Source organism: Delphinus delphis, chromosome 12, assembly GCF_949987515.2.
Source record: "Delphinus delphis chromosome 12, mDelDel1.2, whole genome shotgun sequence".
Lineage (NCBI taxonomy): Eukaryota > Metazoa > Chordata > Mammalia > Artiodactyla > Delphinidae > Delphinus > Delphinus delphis.
Window position 1 is genome coordinate 74,740,512 of NC_082694.2, and position 21,598 is coordinate 74,762,109.

At 41.6% G+C, this 21,598-nt stretch overlaps 1 protein-coding gene across 1 annotated transcript in view; it reads left to right on the top strand.

Moving 5' to 3' along the window:
• The window catches only part of LDAH (lipid droplet associated hydrolase), a 94,866-nt gene extending 74,623 nt beyond the window's left edge, over positions 1-20,243 (top strand). The window contains exons 6-7 of the mRNA XM_060027043.1: positions 4,188-4,270; positions 17,456-20,243. Of these exons, the coding sequence (XP_059883026.1) occupies positions 4,188-4,270; positions 17,456-17,647 (275 nt within the window). The 3' untranslated portion in view covers positions 17,648-20,243. The remainder of the gene's footprint in view (positions 1-4,187; positions 4,271-17,455) is intronic.
• The last annotated feature ends 1,355 nt before the right edge of the window (positions 20,244-21,598 follow it).

Sequence of the window (21,598 nt, forward strand, 5' to 3'; positions counted from 1 at the left end):
CCTCTTGGAAGCACGTCTAGATGCACCTATCCACAGGAGAGCCTGTCTTGGTTCCCGTGATTATTAGTAGTAGCCTTATTATTTTAAAGAGAATTTAAATGAAAACTTTTTGCTGTTTACCTCTATTTGTGTGCTTCCTAGTGGCTTCTGTCCTCAGCTACCCCTCCCATCATGGAGGTAAATATACCAAACCCTTTTTCTAATCCAGCAAATCTTGTAAGGAGCATTTTTTTAAGAGACTGGTTTTTTTCTTCTAAACCTTATGGCATACTTTGGACATACAGAACCTAACAGCCATTTTAAAGAATATTAAAGTGACTAGAAATAATATCTTGGTCAGAACAGACCAGGAGTAACAATAACATTTTACACTGCAGTGTACACACCCATGTATGGGAGATTTCCTACCTCCACATTTCACCTGCCCTAATTAAACTGTGCCCAGTTCAAGTAATTCCCTTTGCTTCAGCACCATCAATCCTCCCTCCCCAATATAAAGGCAAAACTGAACAAACTGGGGCATTCTACTGTGAAACTGTGCTAATGGCATTGGATCACATGCCACCAAAACAGCAGGGCAACTTGGCTTCCAACCCCCAAGTTCTACTTCAGAAAACTGTTCGTACATCTCCCCCAGACCTCCTATTGTATCATTCATTGTGGTTTTTCTTCCCTCTGCATTTTCCCTCAGTGCTTTATGTGGCCTAGTCTGGGGCCAGTCTCAACAGAAGCTCTTAGATTGCCACTCTTGCCTGCAATGATTTGTCCCAGTTTTATATGAGTATCTGCCAGCTTGGCTTACCATGTCAGTGTTCTGGCCTCTCTTGTGATGTCAGCTCTTGCACCACTTCAAGGAAGGCAGCAGGTATTTCCTCCTGACCTGTTTCCCTCCTGCCCCCGCAAATAAGGAAAACACTGGCCGAATCCCTTCCCATTTATTTTATTTAACAGCCCTTAACTCACAGCTGCCATGAACCAAGCACTTGCATAATCACTGGAGAGAACAATAAATGAAATATAGCTGCTGCTATATTTATATATATATATATATATATATATATATATTTATATAGCATGGTAGGGGAGATAAATGTGAAGAATTTTAACATATCACACTTACGACTGTTATAAATACAGATACAGGTCAGGAATGGTACCAAGAAAAGGAGAAATTAGTTCTATCTAGATAAGTAAGGGAGAAGACAAATGAATTTGGACTTGAAGATCAGTTGGGAATTTTCCAGACAGACAAAATGGCATCAAGATAGGTGATTGAGTTAAACAGAAGGCAGCCTTCTATTGTAGATTATGTGTACTTGGAGAATTTAGTGGTACCATTTAGCCTGGGAGATGAATGTCTTATTGGTCTTCCAACTTTAGCCCTCACTCATTTCGTTCCTCAGCCACTCCACTGGGAGTTGATGTCCTGTAGTGATCTTTAAACGCTAAGCAGATTTCAGAAGATGATGGTAGCAAGTAAAATAGAACATTAGACTCAGTGAGGTTTTTATTACACCTGTATTTAGATTTTTAAGGAAATAAAAGTAAATAAGTACCATTCTTCTAAACCATTCTCTTCCCTTCGTGTTTTGTTTCCATTACTCCTGCTACTAGATATTTCCTTCACTGTGGTGCTTGAAACTGAATTCTGCTAGGTTTCCAGGAATGCTGTTGATAGTCATTGCCAGGAGAAATGTGTTTTCCCCTTAGGAAATTACACTTCTATTTAGTATTATTGTTTTTGGCCACTGTGCTGTGTTATGAGCTTTTTTTTTTTTTTTTTTGCGGTACGCGGGCCTCTCACTGTTGTGGCCTCTCCCGTTGTGGAGCACAGGCTCCGGACGCACAGGCTCAGCGGCCATGGCTCACGGGCCCAGCCGTTGCGCGGCATGTGGGATCTTCCCGGACTGGGGCACGAACCCGTGTCCCCTGCATCGGCAGGCGGACTCTCAACCACTGTGCCACCAGGGAAGCCCTATGAGCATTTTTGAGGAAAGAAAAAGATAATTGCTTCCTTGGAGCAATTACTGGAAATGAAACTGGTATTCTACTTTCTAAAAACAACAAAAAAGTACACTTAGATGGGAAACTACCAGGAAAAACAAGAATAAGAATAAAGGTGAGGTGAGGTACATTCCCTGATGAAAAATTTACTTTTAGAAATGTAAGATTCCTTACAAGTTTTTTGAATGTTTATATTTTTTCCAATTCAAGAATAACACTACAGAAAAGTGCTTAAGATGTAAATGTTTACCTCCATGAATTATCAGAAAGCAAGCTCCCATATAACTCCCTCCCAGCTCAAGGATCACCATTGCCTGGATCTCAGAAGCCTCTTTTATACCCCTGCATATCCCACAATCCACTTCTGAGCTCATTCAGGTTGTTGGCAGAATCCAGTTCATGTGGCTTTTTGACTGCAGTCCCCATTTTCCTGCTGGCTGTCAGCCAGGGGTCCCTCTCAGCTCCTGGAGGTCAGTCACTTTCAGGTCCTTTTCACATGAGCTCCATTTTCAAACCAACAGTGGTGCATTTAATCCTTCTAGTGCCTTGAATCTGTGACTTCTTCTGCCACTAGCCAGAGAGAACTCAAATTTTGAAGGACTCGTGTGATCAGGGTAGGTCCACTGGGATAATCTCCCTTAAAGTCGTCTCAACTTTATAACATAACCTAGTCATGGGAGTAATATGTCATCATACTCACAGGTTTCACCCACACTCAGAAGGGAGGGATTGTAAAGGGCAAGGAGTATTTGTGTCATCTGGGAATTCTGCCTACCACAGACCACCTGTTTTCTGCTGCTCTGAAATGCTACCTTTGTCAAAAATTAAATATCTATATATGTGTAGTCATTTGTGGAAGAATTTATTTAAAATCAATATTATTTCTTCCTTAAATGTTTGGTAGAGTGGACCAATGAATTCATCTTGCCCTCGAGTTTTCTTTGTGCAGAGGCTTTAAATTACAAATTTAATTTCTTTAATAGATATAAGACGATTGAGGTTATCTATTTATTGTTAAGTAAGCTTCAAATTTGTGTCTTTGGGCAGACTGGCTGTTTCATCTAAGTTATTGAATTTCATGACATAAAGTTGTCCACAAAATTACTTGATTATCCTTTTGATGTCTGTATTATCTGAAGGGTTGTCATTTCTCTTTCCTGATACTGGTAATGTTTTATGTCTTCTCACATTTTTTTCCTGATCAGTCTGCCTAAAGATTTATCAGTTATTGAACTTAATTTTAGTTCCATTTAGTTTCTCAATTGTTTTTCTGGTCTCTATTTCATTAACTCCTGCTGTGAACTTTATTATTTACTTTATTCTGCCTACTGACTGGAGTCAGACCAAATATCTTTCATATCAATATACGTGAGTATGTTAAGTCCCTTTATTTAAGAGAGGGAGACTTTAAATTTTGTTTTTAAAGAAATCTACTTATGATTTCAAGAGACATAACATATGACAAAAGATTAAAAATAAAAGACAAATAGGCAGATGATGCCAAAAAGAAAGTAAAGTAACAATAATAACACCAATCAAAGTAGAATTCAAGGCACAAAGAATCAAATGAAAATTTGTGTAGCAGTACCAGAAAATCACATCAATTCATGTTATCTCTGGCGTTCTTCCTTTTTCTCAGTTATTTGACATCTCGAAAATGAGGGTCACTCTGCTCATTCCACAGTCAGTATAATAGAACTAACCCTCAGAAGCAACTCCTAAAGATCACTTAAACCTGTTTTAAAATAAACAGTCTTTTTAGTTGTGTCCTTTTTAAAAAATTATCGAGATGGTTTCATGTTCATAACTATGTGTGGTTTCCCTGGTATACATGATTTATTTGTCAAAATTTGTGATTCTAATCCTTAAATCATAAAAATGCCTTGATCAGGTATGATTACACACATCTGCTGTGGTATCTGACATTAGGCCATCATCCTGCTAACGTTGCTATTGAGAAAGCCAGGTGAGGGTGAGAGAGGTTCTTCCACAGGGCATGCTCTTGTTTCCAGAGACAGTGCATGTTGCTGACTCACATGCCTCTCTTGGCCTCACTAATATCTCACATCACATAGCATTTGGCAAAAGAAAAGAGTAAAACAGGAATATACTACAATTAATTTGACATTTGTGTTTGTTCTATATATTTTAACTGTTTGCCTTTTTTTTTTTTTTTAATGTAGTTAACGCTGCCTACCTTGGGAGCCAAGAAATGATGGAGGTGGTGAAGAGAGACAATGAAACCATAAAGGAACATTTATCTAAGGTAATCACTTTAGTGCTACAAGGAGGTAAGTAGATGGGCAGCAATACTTACTGAGGATGAAAGGCTAGAGTTGGTTAGACTCTGTAAGACCTCATGGGTTTGTAAATTTCAGATCAAGTTCTACTTCTAGTTAACATTAAGGCAGTCCTTGAAAGTTGCATAGAAAGTAAGTAAAGCTGACTACATAGTTACTTAAATATGTTTTGCCACCTGTTTTTGTTGGGTTTATTTTTAGGATCGATACTTCTCTCTAGAGCTTTGTACTGAAAAGACTCTCAATAATATTTATGGAAGAAATGAGTTATATTAAAATATAAGTGAAACATTGGAAAAGAACTAACATGCCTATGATCTGATGATCCAGTGAGCCCGTCTCTCTTATTCTCCAATGCATTAGAGTAGGAATGCCCAGCTGACACCAAGGCGAGTTTTCTATACAAGCAGGTGCAGAAAGGCAACAATTGAAATATTTAGCATTTTTGAGTTGCTGCTGTAAGTGCTAGAATCTTAACACAGGCGTATTTGGAAGCACAGTTTCTGAAACTGTGAGGGGCCATGGTTTAGAATATGTCTAAGCACCCTAGAATTAAGGTGGCCCTGGTACTCCCATGGCATCATCTGTCTGTCTGTCCATACAGCTGTCTGTCTGTACAGCTGAATAGGATAGAGCTGTACCATCTAACACGGTAACCACTAGCCACATGTGGTTATTTGCGGCTACTCTGAATTGAGATGTGCCATGAGTGTAAAACACACATTGAATTTCAGAAACTTAGTACCGAAAGAATAAGTAAAATAGTTCATTAATATTTTTATATTGATTACCTGTTGAAATGATAATATTTTAGATACGTGGGGGTAAATAACATATATTATTAAAAGAAATTTCATTCGTTCCTTTATACTTTTTAAAATGCAGTTAGTAGAAGTTTTTAAATTACCAGTGTGCCTTTGTATTTCTGTTGGACTGTGCTAATATAGAGCTTTGCAGTCCAGTGCTGAACCGTGACATCTGCTGGATGCAATGAAACGAGCCCCACTGAGTGACCAACTCTTACAGGGCCCAGGAACCTACAATCTGCAAGTAAAATCTTAGATATCCTGCTGGGTTTAGAATCTCTTCATAAACTTTGAGACATTTGACTTAAACTTGCCTATAGTGTTAATTCATATTTCTATAACCTCCCAATACAATTATCTTAAAGCAAGAAATATATATGTTCTTAAAACAATATTTTTAGAATATCGATCTATCGTAGCTTCACCCAGAGAGGACTTTTGAAAGTGCCAGTCTGTGTTTGTCTTACGGCCATAGTGGTCATCATATTTCTAAAATAGCAGTTGGCCAGAGATTGAAATTTTGAAGACAGAGGAAACCCTCATTACCTGAATGGGGGAGGTTGGGGCCTCATAAGGACCCTCTTTCCAGGGCTTTCAACTGTTTCCACTCATTGACGTATGTGAAAATGCAAGAAAAACAGTATTTTATTTTTTAGTTAAATTATAAGTGAATTTGTTTCAAAGCTGTGCTTAAGTTCTCAAGGCTGGAAGTTCATAAAAACAACTCAGTTCCCAGTTAATAATAAGACTGGCAGATGCTCATTTCCAAAATTCACACTTGCTGAATGACTAGACCCGTCATGTGTCAAAGCCTGTCTTACCACCTGTGGAAGCCAGCTGCTGTAAAGTACTCATCATTCCTGGATTCTGTTTGTATGTTGTGCTCAGAAGGAGGTCAAAGGAAGGTGCTAACTTATTCCTGTCCTAAGTTAAATCCATATGCAAGTGTAATCATTCCCAGATAGAGGGCTGCTCATGGTAACTGTGTCAGGACCGTACTTCACTGACACTTTTGTGGGAGAAATATGGGGGTATAATGGTAGATGGCAGGCATTTCAAGGTTAATATTAACACACGGTCACAGGACTAAACTTTTCCAACTACAGGGAATGGTTTTATTTTGTTTTTAAGATAACATGACACGTACTTGTGGAGTTTGGGAAAGCAAGGCATTGTTTAGTTTAATGATGCACAACTACCTGCGATTAATTGAATGTCCTTTCTACCAGCTAAGTTTGAACTCTCCACTAGAATAATACAATTCCAATTCCTAAGTGAAACGAGGTATAGAAAGACAAGAAGTTTATTGCAATTTTTTTGTTTCTGTAATGAAAAAAAATGGAAACATGCTGTAATTTAATATTGGTAAAAGTTGAATCAACATATGTCTCAGTCTGCTTGAGAAAGTAAGGAAACTTAAAAGGGCACATAGTTCTAGCAAAATAGTGGGCATTTTCCCCTGCATTCCAAACAACCCTGATAATTAGTCAGACTTGAAAATCAGTTCCCAAGACTAGACATATCCCTACTTTAAATATTCTAGTCAAGGATACTCTGTCTCATTTCTGCCCAAATACAAGCATTCAGAAACCTTGTGCCTCTCCAGGACTGTCCATTGTAAAGATGTTTTGAGCCACACATTTCGTTGCAAGAATCGTTAAATATATCTATTATTCAACTTTTAAAACAGTTCTGGAAAATGTATCTTTGTGCCATCCAGTCAGGAAGCCACAGCAGATTTAGTCTAAAAACAGTCATTCTACTACCACATGTGGATGGCTTTTGGATTCTTTCTCCTCCTCTAAAAAACTATTATATCATAATCAGCAGACTTTGGTTCTAAATTCAAATTTTTTACCACTGAATTTCCACATGAAGAGAACTTTTTATCTTCTTGAGGGAAATGTGCCTTTTTAACTCGGAAAAATCTCCGGAGCTGATTGTCTCCCTTCCTTCTTTCCAAGGTCTAGAGACTTTACAGTGTCAGACACTGCTGCAGCACTACATAAGGTTATTTCCCTTTCTTGAAGCAAATATGTCAGACTCAGTTGTTTCCAAAAGAATATAGTAGGGCCTGTGGCATCATAGGTTGTGTTCTTTCTTCACCTGACTAAATTCTACCTGTCCTTTAAGACTTGGCTCCATTGTCATCTTTTTTTTTTTCTTGTGCGGTACGCGGGCCTCTCACTGTTGTGGCCTCTCCCATTGCGGAGCACAGGCTCCGGACGCGCAGGCTCAGCGGCCATGGCTCACGGGCCCAGCCGCTCCGCGGCACGTGGGATCCTCCCGGACCGGGGCACGAACTCATGTCCCCTGTACCGGCAGGTGGACTCTCAACCACTGCGCCACCAGGGAAGCCCTCCATTGTCGTCTTTAAGAGGGCTTCCCCAGCCCCTGGTTTTGGTTAGAAGTCCCTCCCCTCGGCTCCCATGGCTCCATATGTAAAGTTATCATATTGCATTTATCACACAGTATTTAAACAGTCGGTTTTCCCCTCTCACCCACCTTGAAGGTTTTTCTCATCTTGGTATCCCTGTGGCATAACACCATGCATGATACCTGGTGAACCATCAATAGATGTGTACTAGATGAACGGACAGGGACGCTGTTACAGATTCTAAGCCTTTTTGTGCCGTGGATCTCTCCAACTGTGTCGTGTGTGGACTCCTTCTCAGAATAAGTTTTTTAAGCGCATGAAATAAATACATGAGATTACCAAAAAAAAATTATATTGAAGTATAGTTATCAAAATATATTAAAAGCAAATTTGTGATATATAATTTGTGCATCTTTAACAAACTAAATAATGAGATATAATAGCAGTCAGAATTACTATTGTAAATATGTAGTGATATGCATAAACTTTTAGTTACTTAAAACAATTTTACTGTAATTTGAAATTTTCAGTAATTTTATAGATGACAAAAGATAGGTATTTCTAATATTCTGTGGTTTGTTGCCTGTGTTCATAATTGAAGGAAATACTAAATTATTGTTAGAGGTTAGCAAAAAAAATGATATATTCTTTTTCCCATCCAAGTTTACATTACTCCGCTCCCCTCAACTGCCACTGCATCTACCCATGAAACTGCGTGGACCTGTAGATCCCAGGTGAAGAAGTTGCTTTGAGGCACTAGAAAAGGTTAGGGAGTATGGTACTGTGGTTTGGTCACTGGCCTGAGAACAAGAAGCCATGATATGCTACACTAAAGAGACTATTTTGAGTTGTTAGGGAACCATTGAAGGATTTAAGGAAGGGGGTAATAATCAGGGTGATACTCAGAATGTTTGACAACCATATGACATAACCACTGACCCATCAGAACATATGCCGTCTGTGAACAACCAGTTCAGAGGTGCCAGTTCATATCAGTTAGTCCTAGGAATGTGGCTAGATTAACCAATGAGAGGGATTATTTGGGGGGAAATGTGTATCAGAATGTTGGAAAAGAATGAAATTTGAAGTGGGAAAACTGTTTAGAAGACTTTTACAAGAACTAAGGCAGTGGAATTGGGGATAAAGAAGGGGTAGAATTTGGAAAGATTTAGGAAGTAGAATCAAAGACACTTAGTACCCATAGGATATGAGAGAATGGAGATGGAGTCTAAGGTTAATTCTCTGTATTTGGATTTTGTAACAAGATAGGGAATATGGGAGAAGAAGCGCCAGCACGCTGTGGGAGCTGGTTGAGAAAGCAGTTCATTTTGGTACTTTTGTTTGAGATACCTGTGGGACATCCGGGGTACACGTGTCTGGCAGGTAGCTGGATATATGGGTGTGAAGCCTAGAAGAGGAATCTGGGCTGAATTTTGATTTGGGAATGATGAGGATATATTTGGAGTCATGAGCATGGAAATAGTAACCCAAGGAAGTATGTAGTATGAGGAGAGAATACATCTAAAGGTTGACCCTTGGGGAACACATTTAAAGGTTGGGAGGAAGGAGAGGAACTAATGAATAAGACGGAAATGGAGGGGGGGAGGGACGGGAATGAGAACCAGGATGGAATAAAGCAGAGTAAGAGAATCAACTGTGCATTTTCACCACGCCGGTCCCAGTCCTTCCGGGAGCCGCTGGGGTATGCTGTGCGTTATGAGGCACCTGGTGTGTCTGAGGCAAATAGGAGGTCAGCATTCCCATTCTGTCATTGTTCTCAGCTATAAGGGGATATAGTCTCATTCAAAGAAAAGTGAATTAGTGTTTGGTTTAGAAACTTGAAGTTTTCATTTAAAACTCACTTAGGAGGGAAATTCTAAACTGCCGTGACCGTCCTTGGCCTAGGCTTATGGAAACAGCTGCTGTGTGCTACGGCCAGACCAAATCTGAACATCACTATCAGTCAGTAGGGGTCTGAAATTGTTCCCAGCGAGAGCACATGAGACGCTGTTTCTGATGAAGGTAGGCAGCGGTGGAAGGACTTCCTGCAAAGTGGTGCTGCCCCTGCCCCCAGAGGGCCAGCCTGGGGCCAACAGTGTGGTTGGGAAAGGGTCAGCGTGTCCTCAGGAACAGGGACCCCTCTGCTACGGCTCTCCCCATCCTGCTTAGCCCGCCTGAGCCCAGAGGCGCATGTTGCCTTTGGGAACAAACAAACCTTGCACAGTTGTTTGCAGATCTGGGCATGCAAATCCTTCGGACATGCACACGTCCCGCTTAGTGGAGCATAGGATGTGCTCTCTGGACCAGCTAACCAAGACGGCCTTTCCGCCAACCTCGGTCTGAAACTGATGGTGTTAGTTCTGCCTGTTTAATTTGAAGCCTGTTCAGAATATCATAATCATCCTGGAAATAGACAGGTTTGTTTGTATCTCAATCATTTTGACCTTGAGAGCTTCATTTTAGGCACTCATTTGTGGCAGCATACCCTTGAGTTTTCTAGTGGAGCGTGATCGGGGAGCAGAATCTTCAGAGGTACAGCATGAGCTTCAAACTCCAGCTCCACCATTTGCTTACTTATGTGACCCTGGTTAATTTACTTGACCTCACTGTGTCTCCTTTTTTCATCAATAAAATGGTTTAATAATACTATCTATTCTCACGCAGTTGTTCCAAAACTATAATGCTATATGCAATTCATATAAAGACCTTGCAAGAGTGTCTGGCCATGTACTAAGCATTCAATAAAAGTTTATTATTACAAAGTTAGTTATATCCTAGATATGCCTCTGAGTACTTTAAAAAGACTTTGGCTATCTTTTCCTCCCCCTGCACACCCCTTCAGATATTTTCATTCTTTAATGAAAGATTTTGGTAATATTAAATATGTAGCCAAGTGACCCTGGAATGCCCCAATCCCATTCTGGCCACTGCTTCCCATAAAATGCCTAAGGGAGATGTTGTATAGGAACAGCAGCGAAGGAAGACACAGTAGTACTTAAACTTTACCAGGACTTGGGCCCAGTACGGAGAATTCAGATGAGCTGGAATTGGCCATTTCTCTAAGTTAGTTAAGCAAGACCCTTCCCAGCACGTCTGCCAGTTTCCTGAGGCATATAACCAGGGAGAAACAGAAGCACAGGAGGATAAATTTGCTCCCAGTGCCTCATACTCTGCTGCCTCACCAGAGGAAGATAGATGCCTTGGGTCAGCTTCTCACTCCAGACCCAGGTAAGAAAGAGACGAAGCTAGTTACTCTGGAAGGAGCAGTGACTTACATTTGGGAATGAACAGGTTCTGGCCCTTTACACTTGGATCGTGCAGAAAGAAGAGAGCCCCACTTTGCAGGGCTTTTGATGCATGACTATTCCAGTTACTGGAGAGTAGCCCAGTCCCTAACCCGCTTGGACTTCCTACTCCTTTCGCACCCAATTCCCACTGCTCCCCTAGATGCCTTCAGGGGGAGCAGGGCCTGGTGCTTGTGAAGGATTGTGTGTTCACCTCTGTCCTCAGCCACTTTTTTTAATTTTTAGGGATTTTAGTTCCCTTTTTTAAAAAATAAATTTATTTTATTTTTGGCTGCCTTGGGTCTTCGTTGCTGCACGCAGGCTTTCTCTAGTTGCGGTGAGCGGGGACTACTCTTCCTTGCGGTGCACAGGCTTCTCATTGCAGTGGCTTCTCTTTTTGCGGAGCACAGGCTCTAGGTGCGCAGGCTTCATTAGTTGTGGCTCACGGGCTCTGGAGCGCAGGCTCAGTAGTTGTGGCACACAGGCTTAGTTGCTCTGCAGCATGTGGGATCTTCCTGGACCAGGGATCGAACCCGTGTCCCCTGCATTGGCAGGTGGATTCTTAACCACTGCACCACCAGGGAAGCCCTAATTCTCATTTTTTTAAGAATGGAAATTGAGCCAGTTCTAGATAAAAGAAAGAAAGGAAACAAGGTAAATCGGAAAACGAATTTTCTGAACTATCTCCCTTTCTTCAGCAGTTGTTCAAGTTCTTAAAAATGGTTGCTCAGAAAGGCTGCAGTGAACTGTTAAAGCTTTGTGACTGCTACCTCTCTGTTCCTGAGTGGGCTGGGATTTTCAAATAACTGAAAGGAGATGCTTATGTTACAGAATAGGTTTCCTTTAAGGTTGCAGGGTCGAGGCTTAAGTGTCTGACTTCGCGGGGAGGGTAGAAGCAGCAGCCTGTTGCTCCTGTCCAGCAATTCCTATGATGCCTGTAGTCCTAGTCAGCTACTGAATAGAAAGAAGTAATTCAGATAGAGATTTTTTTTCCAGTTTTATTGAGATAGAATTGACACATAACATTGTATTAGTTTAAAGTGTACAACATAATGATTTAATACATGTATATATTGCCCAGTGATTATCACAAGTTTAATGAACATCTATCACCTCACTTAATTACAGTTTTTTTTCTTGTGATGAGAACTTTTAATGTCTACTCTCTTAACGACTTTCAAATATTACAGTATAGTGTTAACTATAGTCACCATGCTGTATATTACATCCCCAGAACTTACTTATCTTATAACTGGAAGTTTATACCTTTTGACCACCTTCACCCGTTTCCTCCACCCCCTACCCCCTGCCACTAGTAACCACCAGTCTGTTTCTGTGAATTCGGTTTTTTGTTTTAGATTCCACATGTAAGTGAGATCATACAATATTTGTCTTTATTTGTTTGACTTCACTTAGCATAAAATACCTTCAGGGTCCATTCATGTTGTCGCAAATGGCAGGATTTCCTTCTTTTTTTATAGCTGAATAATATTTATTATCACCAGATAGAGACTTCTGTGTATGGCTTTTTTCATGTTTAATATTTTAAGATGTTGTTATATCATTGGAAGTGATTTTTGTTAGTTATTAGCTAAATCAAATATATAAACTTGTACCATAATGTGGTTTCTAATATGTCTTTTGTTCTTAAAATAAATGCTCTATTAGTAATGCATAAAAGCCAGCAACTCAGTGAATACGAAAACAAAGCTTTGTTGCATCAATCAGGGCAGAAGTCAGGTTTTCCTGCTTCTGGCTCCTACAGTACTTTGTTCGTACCTCTCTCTGCCTGTTGTGTTTAAGGGCCAGCTTGTACATGCCTGAGTTCTTCGCTACTCTGGAGCTTCTCCAGGGCAGAGCTGTCTTACTTCTGAATTTCAACCACTTAGCCATTGCCAGATGGGAGATAGGTTTAGAGTCATTTTGAGTGGAAATGCTGGGAATCTGCAGTTTCAGGAGCAAAAAGTTAAAAAAAAAAAGCCATTGGAAAAGACAACTGTGGCTGCTCTATGGGGGCAAGCTGCAGCAATTTGCAGGGACATTTTAACAGGGACATGTATCCTTAGGGGCAACTGAAGAGTTAAAGGAAAATATATCTGTGAGCACAGAGACTATCTGTGATAACTATGGTTATCACAGTAACCATAATTCCACCTTACTATAGAAGGTACGCAGAGAAAAGCAAAATCCTGGGCAATTAAAACCTAGAATTGAGAAAATTAAATGTTGTGTTTAATAGAGAAACGATTACTTAACATAACAATTTGGAAATAGAATAATTTTCATCTCAATAATGTATACTCTTTATCAACTCTCATGCATATCAAAGCAAGTGCCAAGGAGAAATAAGCTATAGGAAATAATTTATTTTCTTGTAAACATTTGATTTAAACATCCTTCTGATAGCCTGAGATTCTTGGTTAACAATTCCAGTATTTCCATCACCCCTGTGGCATGCAGCACCCCAGAACTGTATACATCAACTTTGTGCGTGTCGGTGATTGTCACATGCAGGTAGTTTTCATAACCAGTTTAAGACCTCTCAGTCTTCAGGTTTGTGTTTTCATACCATGGTTCAGTTTATTCTTAATTGTAAATAGTAGTAAAAGGTACTGATTAGGAATGCCATCTCTGGATTTATAACTCGGTTTTTCACTGGGTTATATTCACTAATTGTTTCAACTTAAGCAAGTTAGTCTCTCTAAGCCTAAGTTTTCTTTTCTGTAAAACAGGAATAAAATACCTTCCTCAGAATATTATTATAAGGACTCAGTGAACACAAAACTTAGCATAGAGCCTGGCAAATCATTCTCAGTTTTCATCAGGTCATCGTTATTTGTTGCGAATCATTTTTACATATCGACATAGTAGTAGTGTACACTCTTCACCACTACGCTTTGGTGTCCGATTATTTCTTTCTTTATACTTCACCTGTCCTTCCCCCTCCCCCACCACTACCACCACACACCCCATACTTTTCCAGTTTCCTGTTTCAGGTTACAGGTGCAGAGTCCTCTGTTCGGATCTATTGCCTGTGACTTATAATCTGTAGGGATCAGGAAGTATCTTGAGCCAGTGTATTATGTAAAGGCAATAGAAATAACCACGTGTTTGACTTGTAAGCCAAGATTTTCTTACAGAGCCCTTCTTCTGAAGAAGAACTTAAATAAACAATACAAAACAAAACAAAAAGACCTTACCCCACTATCACTTAGAAATGTAACCAAATACAGCCCCCTCAAAATGATTACAGTGTGGAGGATTGAGAGGTGAAATCAGATGAACATATGGGAAACCTATGATCCTCACTGTTATGCCGTCTTGAACACTGACATCACTTTGTGTTGAGGTTCCTAGCATATGCCTTGGGCAGCGCATGCCCCATAACTAGCTGGACAGGACTTGTCTCTTGATACCTGAAGGTAGGGGTGGGTTCCTGTAATCCATATTTATTACTCCTGCTCAACTGTCTGATACCTTCATGCATGAGGGGAGGAATGGCGCTTCCCCAGTGCTCAGGCTTATCAAGCTGGATTTCTCAGTGGAGATGGTTCCAGTTGTAATCGCCTCACTGAAAAGGAAACGCTCCATAGAAATCGTCTTTGAAGAGTTAGGCGGAAAGTAACAGCAGGTGCCACAGTGATGCTTTCCTCCTTGTCAAAGCAACTTCATTGGGGGAGGTCTTTCCTGCCTTGCTTTCCTTCTAGGTGACCCTTTTGTGTTAGGGTTTTTCATAAGACCTCACCACCGTAGCTTGTACTGGTGTGAGGACTCCCACAGTACCCTTCTCAGTGTCCTAGTGTCTTCGGGCAAGGGTGCAGTGGAGCAGAGGAACAGACCTGATGGACACGAGCCCAAGTCTGAATTTCGCATTTCTAGATTTCTCAACACTGTTTCATAGTCTGAGGAAGTGTTGAACAGCTGTGCATAATGACTGTTCCAGATGCTATTTCCTAGATATAATTTAAAGGATTCTTGGTGCTAAGAGTAGGGAGTGGTTTAGAGAGAATCTAAAGTTATTAGCCCTATTGGTAGATCATTAATGCCTGCAGACAGCTTGTACTCCCAGCAGTATTGCAAGGGGAAGCTGGCAGGGTGGTTGCTGAGGAATTCTGAGAAATTTATTTTTTCCACAACTGGCCAGAATAGTCACCCACTGGTTGTGAGGTTGCAGCATTTTAGAGCTACAGAGAGACCGGCACCAGGAAGAAGGAACCAGGCAACTTCCAGGCTCTCCTGTTCTCCAGGAATCAAGAGGAACTTCATACACTGCTGAGAGCCCTAGCAAGATGAAGTGTGGCTTGGGACCTTTGGCATGCCCAGAAATGGTTGTAGTGACAAAAACAGGAGAGTAGGAAGAGGAAATTCAGTGAGAAATCTGTGAGCCACAGATCCTTTGCAGCTTTCAAAACCAAAGCCCAGGTGAAAGCCAGAAAAATCCCTATGAAGTGTTTTGGAATAAGTCTACAACTCAAAGTTTATTTGTCAGTAATTGACTCTCTGGAGTACTACATTAAATATTCTCCTCTTTAAAGTGTTTTTTAATTAACCATCTCTTTAAATGTTGGTTACATCATAACATTACTGTAATAAAAGTTGGTATTTTTGTAAGAGTGATCTCACCTGTCCGTATTCAGATAATGGATTTAATGATACAAGTAGAAAATTATCCAGTGGGCAATAACACGTATTTCCCATATCCTCCTCCCGCCTCTGCTTGATCCCCTCCAATCTCTTCGTCACTGCAGCTGGAGTAAGTTTCCTACCATACAGACTTAATCACGTCACTTCATTGTGTGAAGTCTTTTGTTAGCTCCTGTGGACTTCAGAACAAGGTACCACCTCCTTAGTGGGGCACAGAGGCTGTTCATGATTTCATCTCTCTCCACCAGCTCTCCAGACTTATCTCCGATATTCCAGCCTTTTTTTTAAAATTTATTTATTTATTTATTTTTGGCTGTGTTGGGTCTTCGTTGCTGTGCGCAGGCTTTCTCTAGTTGCGGCGAGTGAGGGCTACTCTTGGTTGTGGTGCGTGGGCTTCTCATTGCAGTGGCTTCTCTTGTTGTGGAGCATGGGCTCTAAGCATGCAGGCTTCAGTAGTTATGGCGTGTGGGCTCAGTAGTTGTGGCACACGGGATTAGTTGCTCCACAGCATGTGGGATCTTCCCAGACCAGGGCTCGAACCTGTGTCCCCTGCATTGGCAGGCGGATTCTTAAGCACTGCACCACCAGGGAAGCCCAGCCATTTTAAATTACTTCCAATTCCCAAGTGTGCCATGCTCCTTCATACTTTTTATTTGCTTGGTATACTCCCCACAGTGTGCTCCCCCAACTTGAAAACTCAACTTGGACATCAGTGCTCTAGGGAACCTTTCCTGCCCACTGGTTCCCACCCGATGCCCTTATCTGGGCTAATTATCTTGTGGTCGTGGTGCCTCCAGTCCCTCCCTCCCCCAGAGACTGTCTTATTATCTGTTTTCCAGGTTCCTAATACAGAGTAGATGCTCAGTAAGTATTTGCTGAATAGATTAATGATTAAGAGTTTGAATGAGTGAACAAATTTGGTGTGTTATGGAAACTACAAGAGACTGTAACTAGCCACTTATGGCATAACTCTTTGTTTTCAGTGATAACAGATGTCAGAGGGGCCTTAAAATTTAGTTTTGGGGGGTTTTTGGTAGAAATTACCAGTATGTACCCTTCTGAATAGGATTTCACTTTTGTTGCGTTTTTTTTTTTTTGTCAGAAATACAGAAGTAAAACATAGTTTTTCAGTGAAGAACAGCAGCTTAGAGCTAGACGTAGAGATAAAGATGTGTGTGTGTATATGCTTATAAATGTATATGTGTATATACACATAAATACACATACATACACATATATACATATTTATATATACATAGGTGGTGTGTATATGCTTATGTGCCCATACATATGTACACATATGTGTGCATATGTACACATTTGTATGTGTATATACATATATGTGTATGCATGAACATGTGTGTGTGTGTGTGTATCAGAGATTGGTACAGATCAATAGTCAATAAGCGTCTTAGTGATGCCTCAAAGGAAGATCTGTCTCCATCCAGCCTGCTTGCTTTCACCTGAAGTAGGATTGTAACACCTTCCCACTGAATCAGCACACTCTCCTACTACCTGGAGCCTATTCCTAGAAATGTCATAGACACTCAGAGTTCTGATAACATTTCATCTGCTACATTAAGAAGCAGAGTCCATCTGATTCATCTTTGCATACATCCGACAAACATGTCCCATATGCCTACATGTGGCTGTATGAAAACTATTAAGTGCATAATGAATGGTTACTAGTTACTCAGTGATTATGTCTCAATAACTCTTCCTTGCCCTCATCGGCCATCTCTCCAGTGTCCATCTCAACCTCAACATACACAACTTTGCTGGCGAGTCCTTTTAGTGGATCATGGGTGATGTATCACACCAGGCTCTCCCTGCATGAGTTCCTTTCCATCAGATGCCAAGGTTCGCTCCCATAAACCATGAAAGCTCACTGCCTTGAGAGCCACTCTCCGGAGGGAGCCTTGGGACTCGCTTATAGGGCCAGGTGCAGGGGCTGTTTTCAAAGCATTACAGGTTGCTGGTGTCGTATCCGTGTTGGGAGGGGAAGTGTTTTCTAATAAATTTTTTTGTCTTGTCTTCTAGCTTACATTTTACTATGGTACTATAGATGGTTGGTGTCCAAAAGAGTACTATGAAGACATGAAGAAAGATTTTCCAGAAGGAGATATTCGACTCTGTGAGAAAAAAATACCTCATGATTTTATCCTCTATTTTTACCAGGAAATGGCAGATATGGTAGCTGACTGGCTAAAGGATGATCTGTCCAAAATATAAATACTGACACAAGGAGCAAGCACTGACAGCTAGTACATAAAGGCAGTAGGTGTACTTAGTAGTAAGTAGTATACTTAGTAGGTAAATGTTTAATTTGAATGTTGGATATTAGAAGAGAAAAACAGTGAGACCCTCTTGGCTTAAAAACTATCAGCTCCCAGCTCCCCATGCTACAGACTGAAATAAACACAGTTGATCAATATTCCATAGGATTAACAACACATTTTCCAAGACTCAGGGAACACAGTGATCTAAACAAAGTCTCTTATGTTTGCACGAGATGCCCAGTGGCACCATACAGTTTATTTTGGTAGGCAAGATCCTTTCAGACAAAAGGAAATCTAAATTTAGTTGATTTTAATTGAGTTACAATGTAGAATAGGCTCCCCTAGAGAAAATTATGAAAGACCTACTAGAAAATGTAAGAGACCGCTGAATGTTAAGTGTGTAGTCGGATATGTGAAGCATGTGAGATCATGAGAAGGATACACTCAAGTCCCGCTGACTGCAGAGATGGTTGATGATAGATAGAAACATTCCATTTTCTCCTAGAGGAAATCCCTCACGGTGTCCCATTCCTTAAGGACAATGGGATGTTGTCCTTCTTCTCAAACCCTAAAGCCCCCTGATGAAAGATTCACCTCTGATATGTGCCAGCCCAGTGGTGAGCACTGTATGAGTTATGACCCTTTGGCGTGGCTGCCATGTCAGAGCAAATGACTTCTCAGAGGGGAGGAGCCACGCTCCAGGCAAGCAGTGCTCTTGGCCCCGGAAAGGAGCTGGTAGATGCCTAAGCCTCTGGCGCAAGGCTGCATACAGAGTCCTTATTGGCAACTGTGTAGGGAAGCCTTCTAGAAATCTGATGTTAGGAGCTCGGTCTCATGGCTTGAAGTGCCTTGCATACAGGAGATGCTCAGTAGTACTAAGCAAGTACTGGGTACGTCATGCTGCTGGAATGAAGAGTAACGCCCAGCTTTCCTTTTAGCGTGACCTTACAACATCGCTTCCTATTTCAGGAGTCCACATGTATGAAATTATGTCTGATAAACCAAAGGTTACCAGAGCTTAAAAAATGATAAGAAGTAAAATGATAAAGTAAATTTCCTGTTTATCATCTAAGCACCAAATGAATTTTCAAAATAAGTGTTTTACCCCCACTTTCTGACCTTGCCTGGCCTGATCTCTGTGTGTTGGGGGAGGAGGGGTACAATCCTAGCATCCTCCTGAGTTAGACTCGGGTCAGAGTCTCTCTGTTAAGCTGAAAAGCCACTTTCTCAGTGCTTCTTGTAGAGAAGGAAGAATCAGATTTCAGGAGATTGAAGTTCATTTTATTTCATTAGGAATTAAGCAAAAATGTTTCCGTGCATATGTATTAGGTGATAGGGTATGTGAACTCTGGAGGTCTTACTGTCTGTGTGATTTTAGACAACTTCATCTAATTTCTCCATGCCTCAATGTCGTCATTTATAAGATAGGATTAATAATAATATGTACCTCATATTGTTGAAGAATTCAATGGGATGATTAAATAAAAGCCTTTAGCACAATGCCTGACCAAGAGTATCTTCTCAATAAAGACTGGCTATATTAATAATAATTATTATTAAACATCATCATAATAAAAAATAAAAGACTAAAGTTGGTAAGCAGTGGATGAAATCCATTTTCCAGAAGCATTTCTGCCTGTATATCCCGGTCAGCCACTTGAATGGCCCTTGTCAAAGATTTAATAACTTCATCTGGGGTTATCTAGGGCTGATTGAAAGGCCTAAACTGGAAATCATGACCAGTTGTTCTCAGTCTGCTCTGGACCATGGGGGAGAATCTCCAGAGGCAGCCCCTGTGGCTTTTTGTGGCCAGGTGTCCAAGGCAGCAGCCCTTTCACCATTGGCCTCTCCACTCAACCCTTGGAGAGCCAGTGACCTCCAAAGGCTTGATTTTTCGTTATCCTACATTATATTAAAATTAAATTTAATTCCAGACGTGAGGAGACACAACAACTTAATATAATACCTGATTCTGGATTAGATGTTTTTGTTATTAAAAAAAAGCTGTTGGGACAGTTTGCAAAACTTCATTGAATGGGATCTGAAGATTAGCTGGGAATAAGAGACCAATGTTAATTTTCTGATTTCACTGGTTGTATTGTGGACAAGTAGGAAAATGTCCTTATTTGTACTGAAGACACACAAGTGCCAGGGAACCATGGGGCATTATGTCAATTTACTCTCAAATGGTTCAGAGAAAAAAAAAGTTCTTTGTTCTTGCAACATTTTTGTAAGTTTGAGATGATTTTGAAATATATACGAATAATTATTTTTTAAAAAAATACACTCTCCTTCTGCATCTGTCTCTTATTGCTTCTTTTACAGAAAGTGAATTACTTCTTCTAGGAAGTAAATGAAGACTGGGGTTCAAATCCTGAATCTGTCATTTGTCAGGTTTGTGATGTTCAGAGGCTTAACCTCCCCGAGCCCTCTCCTTCGCTCCCCCACTGGCCCTCATCTACAGAAGTACTTGCGTTAGCTTTTGGACTTCGGAAGGGTTTTTGTTTGTCTTTAAGGGGGTCAAACGAGGTCTTGCATATAGTATTTAGCACCCTGCCTGGTAGATGCTCTATTAAATGGTACCTAAAGGAGAAGGATAGCAAACTTGTCTTCTACACTGTCTTCTCTTTGGTGCAATGGAGGACTCCTCGATGTCCCAGCTTCTGCAGTGTTTCACCCAGCCTGAAATTTGATTCTAATCGTCTCAGCGTTTCTGGTTCATATTGGTGAAGGAGGAGGCCACTCGCTCACCCGACACAGCTTTCTGACCCCAGGCCATTGCAGGCCTCCCACACACAGCCCAGGACACCCAAACATCCCCTCGAGGAGCTTACAGTCCTTTGAAAAGATGTAGGAAGCAAAGTGTTTCTTAAATAACACGAGGCATCATCTTTGTTCCTGGCCCCCTCTTGCCAGAGAGAAGAGATGTCCTTGGGCTTCTCCTTTCCTTGCTGGGTGGGGCTTAAGGAGCAGGCAGTGCCTGGGCCTGAGTGTGCTCTGTGAACTAGTACATCTCTGAGGACTTAAGGCTGAAGCTGTCCTGTAGGAGTGCCGAGAACAGGAAAGATTTCCGTTCCCAAGGGGCTGAGATTCTTGCCTCTGTGCCCTGGAGGTGTAGGTGAGTGATCACAGTGGCCCACGTGGGGAGCCAATGGGGGACATGGGTCTGTCCTCTCCAGCAGGTTGAAGGCATCTCCAGAGCAAAACGGTGAGGGCCGGGGAAGGCTCCGGGTTGCCACAGTTCTGTAAAGAGAAAACTGCTGGAGGGAGGGTGTGGCAGGGCTGCTCCTGGTGCCAGGAGGACAGGTGGAACTTGGGTGGGTTTGGAAGAGAAGAGAACAAGTCCAGAGAAAGAGCGTGCTGCTCACCCTGCACTTTCACAGCGTCTCATTCAGGCCTCACAGTCGTGTGTTACCACGAGGGTGCCAAGCAGGTGACGTGCTCAAGACCTCACAGCTACTGAGTGACAGCGGGGCTCTGCCCCAGCGACACGGCTTCACCCCTTCCCACGCACCGTGCTGCCTCCTGAAGGGGACAGCGGGCAGGCGGCCAGAGGAGTGGAGGCTTGGGGAAGGGGTCACGCGAGGGCCGGCGAAGGCCAGGTTGTCAGGGGAAGGGACGAGGAGAGCGTTGGGAACAACTGAGTAGCGTCAGAAGAACAGAGGATACAACAGATGCGGCTTTGGGGTGCGGGGTGCGTATCAGGCAGCGGCCTGTGCGGGTCAGAGCGGGGGCTGAGTCCCGCGTTCAGGTCTAGGCAGCTTTGCTACGGCCACCGGGTGCTCCAGACGCACTTACTTCCCTCTGTTCCTCCAAACTTGTGCTGTGCCCTGAACCTTTGGGATCAACCGCTCCAGCTTTGAGAGTGCCCGTGCCTCGACCCCTCCCCAAAATACAACCGCTT